The 15,339-nt window shown below is 44.5% G+C and overlaps 1 protein-coding gene across 1 annotated transcript in view; it reads right to left on the bottom strand.

Annotated features, from left to right (window-relative positions):
* The window catches only part of Slc5a1 (solute carrier family 5 member 1), a 72,569-nt gene that overhangs the window by 22,585 nt on the left and 34,645 nt on the right, over positions 1 to 15,339 (bottom strand). The window contains exons 4-5 of the mRNA XM_055623913.1: positions 14,867 to 14,926; positions 12,428 to 12,532 (exon numbers count right to left, since the gene is read on the bottom strand). Coding sequence (XP_055479888.1) covers positions 12,428 to 12,532; positions 14,867 to 14,926 — 165 coding nt within the window. The remainder of the gene's footprint in view (positions 1 to 12,427; positions 12,533 to 14,866; positions 14,927 to 15,339) is intronic.

Genomic DNA, 15,339 nt, shown 5'->3' with positions numbered 1-15,339 from the left:
GAAAGAAAGAAAGAAAGAAAGAAAGAAAGAAAGAAAGAAAGAAAGAAAGAAAGAAAGAAGACCCACAGGGAAGAATTGGGGGGCTGAGGAGAGGAATGAGCACTGTAATGGGACCAGGAAGAAATGAACAACATGGTCATTAAAACACATAAGAAAACGTCGCTGTGAAGCCAGCTTTCCTCCCTCCCCTCATCCCATTGTGCCACTGATATCTAGGAACGCTCTCTACCTAGGCTATCTGTTGGCCGCACCTGACAGGGACTTAGGTAGGAGAATCACACCGTCTCTCCTCTCCTTCATACTGTCTCTCCATTCTCATCCTCAGCCCAGGAACAATCTTTTGACAGGTGGCTCGCCTCCCTTCTTAACTCTATTCACTGGAGTCTTCAGCTTTTGGGTTAGACCCAGGATCCCCCTAACCCTTTTATCCCTGTCTCTCTGAACAATTATTTGCCCAACTGAAACCTATTTTCAGAAGACCCTCTTCCCACCACACCTCAGCTCCCTGGGGGTTCTGCTTATAGCCCTGATGATAATCTGTTAGCTCTCTCCCGGGGTACCTCTCCGTCCCTTTGCCTAGCCCACCTCTATTGTCCTCTGCCATCCACCAACCTCGCAAAAACTTTCAATTACACTGAACGGAGAAAATGTTTCATGACAAACATCAAATTTAGGCAGTATCTATCTACAAACCCAGCCCTAAAGAAGGTGCTAGAATGAAAATTTCAACCTGAAGAGGCTGAACACACACACACACACACACACACACACACACACACACACACACACCACAAGGGATAAATAATATCAGACCAGCAAATCAAAAGAAAGGGAGAAAAAATCCACACACTAACAAATTAAAAGGAATCAAAAAACATGCTCACTGACAACTCTCAGCATCGGTGGTTTCAATTCCCTAATAAACAGATGCAAACTAGCAAAACGGATATAAAAACAGGACCCATCCTTCTGCTGCATCAAAAAAGCACACCTCAACATCACAGATAGACATAACATCAAAGTAAAAGATTAAAAAAAAGATGTTTCAAGCAAATGGAACTAAAGAGCAGGCTTGGTGGTGTTTAAATAGCCATTTTAATATCTAACAAACCAGACTTGAAACTAAAACCAATCAGAAGAGACATGGAAGGAGACTACATACTTATGAAAGGAAAAATCAACCAAGAGGATGTTGCAATTCTTAATATCATACACCAAATTCAAGAGCACCATAGTTCATAAAAGAAACACCACTACGTCTGAAATCACACATTGACCCTTACGTCTGAGAATGGGTGACTTTAATACACACTCTCACCAACAGACAGGCCATCGAGACAAAAACTAAACAGAGGAATGCTGGAGTTAACTGAGCTCATAAGCCAAATGGACCTAGCCGGTCCACACTTTGCCCCAAAACAAAAGAATATACCTTCTTCTCAGCAACTCAAGGAACTTTCTCTAAAGTTGATCATATACTCAAGCACAAAGCAGGTCTCAACAGATACAAGAAAATTGAAATAACACCCTTCATCCTATCTGACCACCATTTTGAAACTGGACCACCATTTTGAAACAGAAACAACAGAATGCTTAGAAATTCGTGGGAACAAACAACTTCCCATTGGATGAAAAGTAGGTCCAGACAGGAATAAAAGACTTTCTAGAACTAAAAGAAAATGAAAACACAAGATGCCCAAATTTATGGGACACAATGAATGAAGATGGCTCTAAAAGGTTCATAGCACGAAATGCCTACATCAAAACATTAGAGAGATCTCATATTTGTAACTTAACAGCACACCTGAAGCCTCTGGAACAAAAAGAAGAAATCACACCCAAAAGGAGTAGTTGGCAAGATAAAAGCAAACTCAGAGCACAAATCAGTAAAATAGAAAGAAAAAAAATACAATACAAAGAATCAATGACACAAGGAGTTGATTCTTTGATAAAACCAATAAGATTAACAAACCCTTATTCAAGTTTCTTAAAGGGCCAAGAGATGATCCAATTAACAAATTAGAAATGAAAAGGGGGATATAAGAACAAACACTGAAGAAATTCAGAGAATCATGAGGACATACTTTAAAACCCTGTACTCCACCAAGTTGGAAAATTAAAAAAAAAAAAAAAAGATAATTTTCTTAATGCAAAAGTTAAAACAAGCTGGGTGTGGTGGTGCATGCCTTTAATACCAGCGCTCAGGGAGCAGAGGCAGGTGGATCTCTGTGAGTTCAGGTCAAACAAGCCAGTCCAGAACAGCCAGGGCTCTGTAATAAAGAGAAACCCTGACTCAACAAAGAAAGAGAGTTATAGGCCAATTTTCCTTGTGAAAAAAGAAAAATTCAGTGAGCATTTGCAAACTGAATCCAAGAACACATCAAAAAGATCATCCACCACGATCAAGTAGGCTTCCTCCCAGAGATGCAGGGATGGTTCAATATGATAATGATAAATGTAATCCACTAGATAAACAGATTCAAAGACAAAAACTACATGGTGACCTGATAGGCGCATAAAGGGCCTTTGACAAAATCCCAAACCTTTCATGAGTGAAAGTCCCGAAGAGAATATGGATACGGGGACATACTTCAACATAATAGAGGCAGTTTACAGCAAACCCATAGCCAACATCAACTCAAATGGAAAGAAACTCAAAGCAATTCCACTAAATTCAGGAACGAGACATGAATGAAGGTCCACTCCCTCCATACCTGTTTATTCAATATAGTACTTTAAGTCTTAGCTAAAGCACTAAGATAACTGAAGGAGATCAAAGAGATTCAAATTGGAAAGGAGGAAGTCAAGGTGACTTTATTTGCAGATGATATGGCGGTATACATAAGTGGCCCTAAAAATTCCACCAGGAAACTCGTACAGCTGATAAACACTTTCAACAAGTAACTAGATAACAAATTAACTCACAAAAATCAGTATACACGAAAACTTCCATCTACACAAATTAAAAAAAAAATAGTCTGAGAAAGAAATGGAAGCAATACCTTTCCCAATAGCTGCAAAAAAAAATATAAAATATCTTAGTTAACTCTAACCAATCAAGTGAACAACTTGTATTACAAAACCTTTAAGGCATCAAATAAAGAAACTGAAGAAGACACCGGAAGATAGAAAGATTTCCCATGCTCATGGATCAATAGGATTAATATAAGGAAAAAAAATGGCTGTTCTACCAAAAGCAATCTCCAGAGTCAACGCAATCCCCATCAAATTCTAAAACAACTCTTCCCAGAACTTGAAAGGACAATTCTCAGCTTCATATGGAAACACAGAACACCCAAGATAGTTAAAACAATCATGAATAATAGAAGAACTGCTGGAGGGATCACCACCCCTGACTCAAATTGTACCCCAGAGGTTACTAATAAAAACCACATGGCATTGGCACAAAAACAGACACGCAGATCAATAGAGTGGAATTGAAGACCCAGACATGAATCCACCCACCTAAGGACACCTGAAATTCTTTTTTTTTTTTTTTTAAATAAAGAAGCCAGAAATACACACTGGAAAAAAAGACATCTTCAACAAATGGACCTGTTCAAAGCGGACAGATACATGCAAAAGAATGCAAATACACCCGTACTTCTCATCTTACACAAAACAATTTCAAACTGGCCGGAATGGGTCAGTGACCGCAACCTAAAACCAGATGCACTGAATCCGATAGAACCAAGCAGGGAATAGCCTTGAACTCACACAGAAAATAGACTTTCTGAACAGAACACCGTTAGAACAGGCACCAGGATCAACTATTAATAAATGAGACCTTAAGAAAATGAAAAGCTTCTATACAGCAGAGGACACTATTGTTCCGACAAAACAACAGCCTACAGAATGGGAAAAGATATTTACCAAGATACATTATACAGAGGGCTAATATACAAAATATATAAAGAACTCAAAAATTTAAAAAAAAATCAATAAAACATCATGCCGAGGATGTGGCGCAGGAGTACACGCATCCATTCCGGTGGCAGTGCAAGCTTTTAAGCCACTGTGGAAATCAGTGTGCTGGTTCGTTACAAAGATAAGAGTCAATCTACCTCAAGATCCAGCAATACCACTCTCGGGCATGAGAACACTTCATCTTACCACACATGGAGACACTTGCTCAACCATGTTCAAAGCCGCTCTAGTCATAATCGCCAGAAATTATTACATCCTAGATGCCCATTAACAAAGAAATGGATTGAAAGAAAAAAAAAAAGTAGTACCTTTTACTCAGTTGTTTGAAAAAGTGAGAGTCTGAAATTTACAGACAAAAGGCTGAAACTATAAAAATATCATTCTGAGTGAGGTATCCCAGACCTCAGAAAACCAAACTTGCTGTATATCCACTTATATGTGGATATTAGCTGTTAAGTCCATGACAACCAGACCACAATCCGTAGAACCACAGAGGGTAGGTACAGAGTAAGGGACTAGAGAGAACAGATAGATACTCTCTAAAAAGAGAAATAGAAGAGATAATTATGGATGGATGAGGACTAGAACAGGAGGGTCAAGTGGGAGAGGCAGGGGAGAAGAGGTTGAGAGAGGGAATGCAGGGAGAGACAGATAAAATTAAGGAGCATTTACATACATAAATAAAAGCGATCTAAAGAAAACTGCCAAATAATGGGGAAGTATAGAGTCCCAACTTGACATCACCAAATGAAGCTTCCAATACCAGGAACAGATCAGATCTAATTGAGCTGTTGGCTAAAGAGGACCCCATGGAAACCCCAGAACCATCCAGGCTATTCCCAAGGTTATAGGCTGTTTTCTACAAGCTGACGGCAAGGCCCTGTTGCTGAAGACAACACCTACACAACTCATTGAACCTGGAGAAGGTGAGGTGATGTCCAAACAGAGCCTTCACCGCTATGGGCTAGTGTGCTTGGTACCAGAAGGTACTCTGCGTGCTACCAAAGAAGAAACGTAAACACCAATCTAGCTACACTCCTCCCATCCGCAAGAATGTCCTGACTGCGAGATTTGCTACTGCAATAGTGGCACAAAGCTTGCGGGAGTTACCAACCGATACCTGATTTGACTGAAAGCCGGTTCCAGAAGCTGGAACCCACACCCAATGCTGCTTGGGTGAGACTAAGTAACCCACGACACCAGATAGGGCGAAACCAAACAACACTGTTCAACTGAAAGAACGTAGCTAGTGAGCGACTCTTAACGACCTTAGTTCTTCTGTACTCACAGATAAATGCCTTACTCAGCTGTCTCCATCTGCAGCAGAAGGGAACAAACACAGAGGCCCCCAACTGGACAAGCGCAAGGAGTGGGAGACCTTGAAACAATCACAGATAGGAAGTCTCCATCAAATCTCTCCCCTCGGGGCTTACAGGACCTCTCAGAAGAGTAGGAAGAAAGAGGGTAAGAGCCCAAGGAGATGGAGATCACCAAGGAAACGAGGATTCCTAAAACACAGCATTACTTACGGTATGAACTCACAGAGGCCTGCACAGGTCTGCACCAAATAGCGTCCTAGGAAGGAGAAGTGGACACGTGTCCCATCCTAACCCGGAAGCTATCCGATGATGACGACTTACAAGGGAAAATTTAGTTTTGTCTCAGGGAAACAAACTCCTCTTTAAGGGTAGGTCACTTGCCCAGTAGACAGCCAACAGAAAACAAACTCCGCAGCATCTTTGAAGGTTCCCTGCTTCATAATGTTGTATCAGGGCCTTTTCTTTTCTCTCTCTCTCTTTTTAAAATTTTATCCTTTTTATTTTCATTTATTATTATTTTTTTTTTACATTAAAGGTGCTTTGAATATATATCACGGCTTCCAGTTTTGTGTCTTCACAAGGCTCCTGAGTGTGTAAGCAACGGGGAGACAGAGTCCCAACTCGCCATCTCTTACTACCAAGTGAAACCTTCAGTGCCAAGAATGGGTTACTTCTTACTGGCCAAAGGGAAACCCGTGGGAAGTCCCAAACGACTCCGGTTATTGCCCAGGCTATTGGGTTTCTCTCCAAAAACCGATGGTGAGGCCTGCTTGCTGAAGGCAACACCTGCGTAACTCTTTGAACATGGAGAAGCGGAGCTGGTGCCTGACGAGAGCTTTTACCCCTGTCGACTAGGGCTTATGGAACTTGAAGGCACTCTGCACTCTACTAGAGGAGAAAGGTGAATATCGGCCCAGGAGTAAACCTTCCGTCTACAATGGTGACCGCCCGCGTGATGTGCTGGTACGCTAGCGGCACCAAAGTTGTGGGAGCAGCCAAACACTCTGACTGGGTTTCTGCTTCACTCCGAGAGATAGACTCTATGCCTGAAACTTCTTGAGTTGCCAAAAACCTGAGACTAGCTGGGTCACGGACCCAGCGGAAAACCAAATACTGCTGTTCTGCCAAAGGAACATAGCTGTAAAATGACTTATAACAACATTCTGCTAAACCCAGACACAATGGTTGGTCTCCCTCAACCATTATCAGAGAAGCTTCCTTCCACAGTAAGTAGAAGCTAATACAGAGAGCCTCGAATGGACAGTGTGCAGAGAGTAAAAGACCTCAGAATACTCAGCTTTAAATGAGATGCCCTCATCAAACCCCTCCCTTAAGGGTGAGAGAACTATGTAGAAGAGGAGACAGAAAGATTATAAAGTACGGGGATGGATAATACCCAGGAAACAGTTTTCTCCAGATGCAAGAAGATTGTTGTACATATGAACTCACAGAGGCAGCATGCAGAGGGCCATCAGAGGCACAAAACACATGGAATTCCAGCGCTGAGATGTGGGAGGAGACAGGAGCTCCCATCCTCAACCAAGATGCTACCTTCAATCGACAACTTCTCACAAAGGAAAACTTGGCACACAACCATCCAGGCAGAATGTACGTGACCCTTCCCCAAACCGGATCTGTTTGAATTAAACCTAGGAACTTTAAAGCTTTTTTTTTTCCGTTTATAGCTTCTAATTAAAATTTTTTTAATGTTACAAAGACAAATGAAGAAAACATACATTTCTGCCAAACATCAAAACCAAACACCAAAACTGCCCAAACTAGCCACTTTTTGTCTGCTTTTGTGATTTCTAAATGCTTTGCTGAAAGATAGGTATCAACAATAACGCTGTCTACCCTCTGACAGCGGTGACTGTGGAGAAAAACACTGAAAGAATATTTATAACTTGATGGTTAAAGAAGGGGGAAGGCAACACATAGCATGTCTATTTCTATATGTGTGTATCTGTATGCACGTGTGTCTGTGTGCGCCTCTGTGTGTGTGAGCACGTGGGCATGTGTGCATACCGGCTCATATGGTACTGGAGGCTGAACCCAGACCTTGTACACAATAGGTAAGTGTGCAGCCCCTGACCTGTACCCTGCATGTCTTTATCATAACTCCATAGATACAATACGGACAAGACCAAAACAGGAATGTGTTTGTATATAATTCGTAGGATTGCAGATATTTTCTCTGTCTAAAATTATTCTTAAATGCCATTATTTCCTTATGCTTTCAAAGATGATACAGAAATTTTAAAACCGTATGTTCTTAATTGATAGGAGATAATATGTGTATGTATAAGTGAAAATATAAAATCATAGACTGGAAAACTCTATCAAGAGTGTCCACTTTTTAAAGAGGGAACTGGGATCAAGGGTTCATAAGTCCTGATTTATTTCTTTTTAAAATAAGTTTAGATATATAAAGTCTGAGAGGTAGAAAAGTGCTTGTTGTATTAGCCTTTGTACTTTCATATGTATAAAATGTTTGGGGAAGGTTTTTTTCTTTCACTTGTAAAGATAGGTGGATGAGTTAGAGAATACACTGCCAGCCTTGATTTAAAAAAAAAAAAAAAAAAAAAAAGCCCTTCAAATCCTCACTATGTCTCATAGGTTATCCCAGATTGTTCCTGTGCTAAGATATTGTTAGCGCTAAAAGAAAAGAGATAGAGAAACAAACCAAGACAGGAGGAGAAGAACAAAATAAAAGAAGAGAAGAGGAAGGAAGAGGAAGGGGAGAAGGAAGGGTGGAAGACAGAGAGGAAGGAAGGAGAGAAACTGTGTGAAGGCTAGGAAGCAAAAGTACATCCTTCTGAGCCAAGACCTGACAGTCCTTTTCCATAAAGAATGAGGTAGAAAGCCAGGTATGGTAGATAGCATTGGCCTATAATCCCAACCGCCAGGGACACTGAGGCAGGAAGATCATCGCCCCAAAACTACAGAGAGTCCAAGGCTAGTCTGGGCAACTTAGGTGAAAACTTGTCTCAAAAACTTTTTAATTTAAATAGCTCAGCGGTAGGGGGACAGCCTAGCGTATCCGAGGCCCTTGACTCAATCCCCGGTAACGCACACAGACACGCAACAATGGGGAGGGAAGGTCTTCAACGCTCATCTCTGCCGGAGACTTGCTGAAAGCAGAGCACAGCCAAATACAACACAAGTACACAGGCTCGTGCTTTGTGGGATTCCCAATAAGACCTTGTTTACAGCATCAGATAAAAAGTTGGAGTCAACCCAAGAGCACCATTTTCATGAGAGGTGGGCTGAACTGTGTCCACGGCACCCTTGGGGGCCAATAAGACATGGACTCTATCGGGAAGTCTCGGAGAGTAACAAAGCCTTAGGCAGGTCACATGACCTTAGCTCAGAAGCTTGAATGTTTTTGTTTTTTTGTTTTTTGCTTTTTTGTTCTGAGACCAGGTATCTCTTACGTAGGCCTCGATGTCCCGAAACACACTATGTAGACCAGGCTGGCCTTGAACTCACGGAGATCTGCCTGCCTCTGCCTCTGAGTGCATACACATACACACATACACAGATATACATATACATACACATATATACACACACTTACACACAGAAATAAGCATACTCACACATGCACTCACACATACACACATACACATACACACAGATGCTAAAATATGAGTGCTAAAATTAAAGGCATGCACTACCATGCTTAGCCAAATCCTGGGATTGTGTGTGTGTGTGTGTGTGTTTGTGTGTATGTCTGGACTATTTTGATCCTAACCAAGATGTGTCTGAGCACCCCGTAAGTCCTGCCTGGCAAGGAGATGAGGTTTCCTATGGAGAAGCCTCATTACTCAAATTTCTCTTTCCATTTGTCAAAGTGAACAGCCCAGGTCATAAGCATCAGACATTAAGCAAAGCAAAAGCTTTTATCTTTACCCAAGGATCCAAAACGTACAGCGCGGTTGCTGTAAAAAGTTTATTGCAGTCATGATCTGCGATAACAGCTCCGGGAAATAAAAACCAGGACGTTCAGCTGTCACGTGATTCATAAAATCTGAAGCTTTATCTCAACTGATTGTACGTATTTGAATGAGGTCCACCATGTCAGGAAATCTCACCGAACAAAATGCGTCTCGCAGATTGATGCGCCAGGTGTTCAAACGCGCCAGTAAAATTCATGGAGTGACAAAGAGCCATGACCACAAGATGGCAGCCACAAGGGGGGCTCTTGGCTGCTGCTGCTAGCCTGTGCCCCCAATCCCCTGCGCCTTCTTCTTTCACTATCACACACCTACCAAATCCCTCCTGGCAGGGCTTTGGTGATTCCCTGCTAGATACGGGTCTAACAAGGCTTCCCGCTCTGTTCTCATCTATCACAAACACAAGAGCACTCGCACGCGCGCGCACACATGCGCGCGCGCACACACACACACACACACACACACACACACACACACACACACACTGGTTAATCCCTTTTTAACGTAAATCTTTACCGCTGTGCTTCGGGAAGTAACTCTGTGCCCAGGAGTGCTGTGTCCCTGAACATCAGGCCCCCGACAGGAGCAGCTGACATCACTGTGATCTTTCTTAAAATGCCATCAAATGACCCAAAGTGAACCCAACGCCAACAGATGTATAAGGACAAGGTCTGGCTTTTCTGCGCACACACCCTTCCTTCGCCGTCCTCGAACACCCGCTCTGACACGGATGCTTCCTGCACACAGTCCTTCCACGGCCTCCGTCTGCCCTCGGTGCCCTTGCCATTCCTCCTGGGGCTGAGTTTTGACCTGTCTCTAGAGGAATGTACTATTCACAGACAGGAAGGACATCAGTGAGAAGATTTGGGAGTCAGGATCTGGGTGTCTCACTCCAGGTCTGTTCCTGTGGAGCCTCACAGGCCCCGTGCCCTCTCTGCATGGTTTGTCCACCTGTAAATTCCAGCCTAGGACATGGGACGAGACACTCTAACCCTTTCCGTCTTTCTGTGGCCTCATCTTACCTAAGCACAGGGCAGAATCGTGACATGGCAAACTTTAAACCTAGAAGGCTTTTAATCACAGAGTTTGACAGGTGTGTGTGTGTGTGTGTGTGTGTGTGTGTGTGTGTGCGTGTGTGCGCATTCACGAAGGGAAGTCAGAGGAAGCTTTCCAGGTCGGTTCTCACCTTCTGGGTCGCTCACATTTCTCTCCCTGAGCAGCTGTTCCAGGCTGGGGTTCTTACACACCCAGCCGGCTCCCCAGCCCATGCTGTGTGGCTTTTGAGAAAATTACCTGACCTCTCTTGGACTCATTTTTCTCTTGCATGACTTGAAAATAAAATGCACATCCCCAGCCCTACAGGATGACAACTTGGATGAGAACCAGAGACAGAGCAGGAAAGCCCTCAGTGGGAACTAGAGCGGCTCCAAGGCACCTTCCTGTGTTTTTCAGGACATCTTTGGAATCGTTGTCTAATGAGTAAGTGAAACAAGTATTATGTCCAGAGCCTGCAGCAAGGAGCCTCAGAAACCACGCACAGGAGGCAGCCTGCAACTGCGCACAACTCAACCGGGAAATGTGAGACAAGGTGACCGCTGGGGACCGGGCTCCTTCATTCATGCTGGGCTTCGAGGGGCTGGTCCCTGACTACCCGGGGGCTCTGCAGTCCAAGGAGGTTTAATCAGTAACCTGAAAGTAGGTGAGGTGATAAGATGAGCAGGAAAAAAAGGCCTGGCACTAGTTTATTTATATGAGCTCCCCTATACAGGCCTTAGGGCAAAGAGTACCCTTTCCATGGCAACTGCAGCCGATAGACTTTCACCAGCTTGAACTGTGAACCTGAGAACGCTGACCGCCCCAAAGGAAAGCTATGCACCCTTTCCCATGCACTCACAAGCTCACAGCTAGACTAAGACACAGTTCCCTCTCGGTACCCTATTCCTTCTAGGGCATCTCCCAAGCCTCTCTCTCTCTCTCTCTCTCTCTCTCTCTCTCTCTCTCTCTTCCCCCTCCTCTCCCTCCCTCCCTCTCTTGGCTTTTCAAGACAGGGTTTCTCTGTGTAGCCTTGGCTGTCCCAACCTAAGCTGATGGAGCTCTGCCTGCCTCTGCCTCCCTGACTGCTGGGGTAACCACTGTTTTAATTCTGTACGTTTCCCAGGTCTCACACACATGTAACCACGGCCTGCGGGACTGGAGCAGAAGCATCACTAGTTTTAGGCCAGCCTGGGCTATGAACACAGGAAACACTGCCTCAAAAGTAAAAACAAAAACATGCTAGGGGCTGGAGGGATGACTTAGAGGTTAAACGCACTGGCTGCTCTTCCAGAGGACCTAGATTAAATTCTCAGCACCCACATGGCAGCTCACAACCATCATAACTCCAGTTCCAGGGGACCAAATGCTGGGGTACCAAGAGTATGTGCACAAGAATGTGCATAAACACACACACACACACACACACACACACACACACACAAGAGGTGAGGTAGGGAGAGTCAGAAAGCAAAACACCCATACACAGAAAATTTAAATTAAAAAAAAAATTAAAAATCTATTTCTATAAGCTTAACCTTTAAAATCTCCCATGGAAGTGAGATCTTGAGCATCTGTCTTTCTATGCTTTGTTTATTTCATTTAATATAATGCCTCCATATTCCCCTATACAGTCAAGTGATGAGATTTCTTTCTAAGGCAGTGGCCTGGGGATGGATGTGGGGAGTGAGGGAGGTGTGGGGTGTATGTGGGGAGGTGTGGGGTGTATGTGGAGGGAGGGGAGGTGGGGGGGAATGAATGTCCCAGGCTTCCATCTATTCCCTCGCTGATGGGCACTTTTGTTGACTGTGTCTTGAGTGTTGTAAACTAGGCTTCCGTAAACATGGGAGTTGGTGATTCTTCTACATGCTGCTCCCGTTCCCTTTGGATGTACATCCAGAGGTGGGAATGACCGCTCAATGGCATCTCAACCCCTCTTTTGTCTTCTCTTCAGAGAAGTTCTGCTGGACTTTCAGCAGCCTGTGAATTTGCACCACAGTGGAGGACAAGGGCTCCCACTGAGCTCCGCTGGCCCCTTGACGCATGGAACAGGACCTCCTCTGCAGGAGCAGGAAGGCTTAGTCCAGAGACTTCCGGTGGCTTCTTGGCGGAATGCACAGGAGAGTGAGGAGCCAGCCTCTCCTCCCCAAGCCCACCCCGCCCTCCGCCCTCTGCCCTCCGCAGTGCACTTACTGAGATCTTGGTGAAAATGTAGAGCAGCAACGACAGGACGGAAAGGTAGATCTGAATCCGCTTGCCTCCGAACCGCTTCCGCAGATACTCTGGCATTGTCACCACCTGCATGGGATGAAGTGGAGCCCACGTGAACAGAGAGCCCGGAGCAGGCAGACCGATGGTATCTGTTCTGGTGTCAGAGCCTTGGAAGTGTGGTCAGGGATTCACACCCTGTTAGTCCAGGAAATCTACAAAGGATGGCGTTGGCCAATTTCAGGTCCACACGCCCTGAAAGGCAGAATTAGGGGGCCCCATCACTCAGTTCCACATATGAAGAGTTCCCCCGTGTTTTCTAATAAACACGACTGGACACAACTAAAGAGGCAGGCGCGTGCCAGGGAGGCGCGTGCAAATGGGCGTTTGTGTTCGTGTGTGTCTGTCTCTCTGTGTGTGTCTATGTTTATATGTATGTTTTATGCAGTGCATGTATTGCAAATAAGACAACGGTAGCCTTTTGCCAATGCACTGAAGCAGCTGTCCAGATTGACTATGACTCTCACCTTGCCCTACACAGACAATACCAAGGCTTGCAGCTGAAGGCCTCCCCAAATATTCTGCCAGTTACCTTCTGCAAATTCCGACCACACTTCCTGTCTTGCTCCCTATATCCTTAGCCTGTTGTCTCCTGGGACCAATGTGCCAGCAGCAATCAGTGGGCCTTCAGAAGGTGTATCCTGTAGAATTTGCCCTATGCCACTCACCTTTAGTTTCCAACGCATACACTTATATGTAGGAGGTGCTTATGTGTGTCATTGAGGAAGTGAGGTCAAAGCTATGTTTGATCAGCCACATGCTCAGAAACAGGAGGTGATGTCATTCATAAATGAAGAAGGAGCGAGAGAGGCAAAGAGCCCGCCACTGAGTCCATGCCAGAGACATTCCCTGTTCCCCTTAACCCCCTTGGATGCTAAGCTGTCATGGGCTACATCCGTGCAGGGGTTCTAGGTTATAACCATACATGGTCCTTGGCTGGAGAATCAGTCTCAGAAAAGACCCCTGTGCCCAGATATATTTGGTCCTTGTGGAGCTCCTGTCCTCTCCAGGTCATACTAACTCCCCCTTCTTTCATAAGATTCCCTGCACTCTGCCCAAGGTTTGGTCATGAGTCTCAGTATCTGCTTTGATCCACTGCTACATAGAGTCTTTCAGAGGCAGCCTTGCTGGGCCACAGAGGAGGACATTGCAGCCAGTCCTGATGAGACCTGATAAACTAGGGTCAGATGGAAGGGGAGGAGGAGCTCCCCTGTCAGTGGATTTAGAGAGGGGCAGAGAGGAAATGTGGGAGGGAGGGTGGGATTGGGAGGGAATGAGGAAAGGGACTACAGCTGGGATACAAAGTAAATGAACTGTAATTAGTATAAAAAATAAAAATTAAAAAAATAAAAATAAAAATGAAGGAGGACATGGCTCTTTTTCTCAACTGTTTCCTTTCTAGGGGAGGAAGTGAACAGCTGTGTTTGAAGCCCATGGCGGTGCAATGCAAGAACACACCAGAGAGATGGGGCAGGGTCCTTCAGGGGGATCTGAATAGAGTCACTTAAATGGAAGAGTAATGAACCTAGACTGGACGGAGCCAGTGGGGCTGATTAATGCCCCTGCAGGCAATCAGGAGCTATTTTTTTTTATGTTTTACAATTTACTTACCTATAATTGATCCAGTCTTTTCATAATAAAAGTATATGGACTTTATACTTTATAAAGCTATATTTTTCCTAGATACTTCTTTTTTTTTAAATTATTCCATTTTTTATTGAAGATAGAGTCTCCTCTCATATAGTATGTCCTGACCACACTTTCCCTTCCCTCCACTCCTCTTGCCAATGCACTGTAAACTACCGTAAACTAGTCTTTCCTCCCAGGTCTCCCCACCTCCCTTTTCTTTCTTTTCAGAAAAGAGCAGCCCTCCAAGAAACAACAAACACAGCCAAACAAGATACAATAACACTAGACAGAAGTCCTCATATGGAGGCTGGACAAGGCAGTCCAACAGGAGGAAAAGAGTCCCAAGAGCTGGCAAAAGAGTCAGAGACACACTGGCTCCACAGTTAGGAGTCCCACCAGAACACCAAGCTAACAGCCACAGCATATACGCAGAGGAGCTGGTGCAGACCCATGCAGGCCCCGTGCTTCCTGCTTCAGTCTCTGTGAGCATGTGAGCTCTGCTTAATCGATTTGGTGGGCCATGTTCTCCTGGTGGCTTCCATCTCCTCTGGCTCCTACAATCTTTCCTCCCCCTCTTCTGTGGGGTTCCCTGATATCCGAGGGGTTGTATAGGGATGAAAGCAGACCCCGATTATTTTCTGTCCCCTGTGGCCTCCAAAAGGATCAAATTCACACATTTGTATTTGCTAATGAGAAGAAAGAAAGAAATAAAAAATAAAAAGAGTGGCTACTCACCCCAGCCTTGATGTAAATAGGGACAAACACCCATCCCAGTACGACCACCAAAACCAAGGCCTGCAACCAAAACAAGAAGTAAATCCAGGTCAGGAGAAACTTTAGCCCATCTCTGCCTCTCCCAAGAGACCCTCAACGGCTATAGGAAAATCTCCCACCTCTTTCTTTCCTCCCTTCCTAAGGACAAGTACTTGCGTGGCTAGTAGAAAACTTGCTTGGCCCACAGCAAAAACATCTGAGCAACAGTGGAAGAAAATCCAGGATGCTGCCTGTAGTTACAACCCAGACTCCCCACTGTCAACACAGCCCAGATTTCCAGCTAGAGGTCCAAGCTCTCTTTTATCTCATTCCTGGGTTACAAGAAACAAAATACTATAAGGAAGAAAGAAGGGAATGTAAAAGGAAAGGATAGAGGAAGAAAGGGATGAAGGAAGGAAGGAAGGAAGGAAGGAAGGAAGGAAGGAAGGAAGGAA

The sequence above is a fragment of the Psammomys obesus genome, unplaced genomic scaffold (genome assembly GCF_907164565.1).
Source record: "Psammomys obesus unplaced genomic scaffold, mPsaObe1.curated_primary_1811, whole genome shotgun sequence".
NCBI classification, from domain to species: Eukaryota; Metazoa; Chordata; class Mammalia; order Rodentia; family Muridae; genus Psammomys; species Psammomys obesus.
The sequence above is the reverse complement of the archived record's forward strand: the minus strand, read 5'-3'. Positions and strand labels throughout refer to the sequence as shown.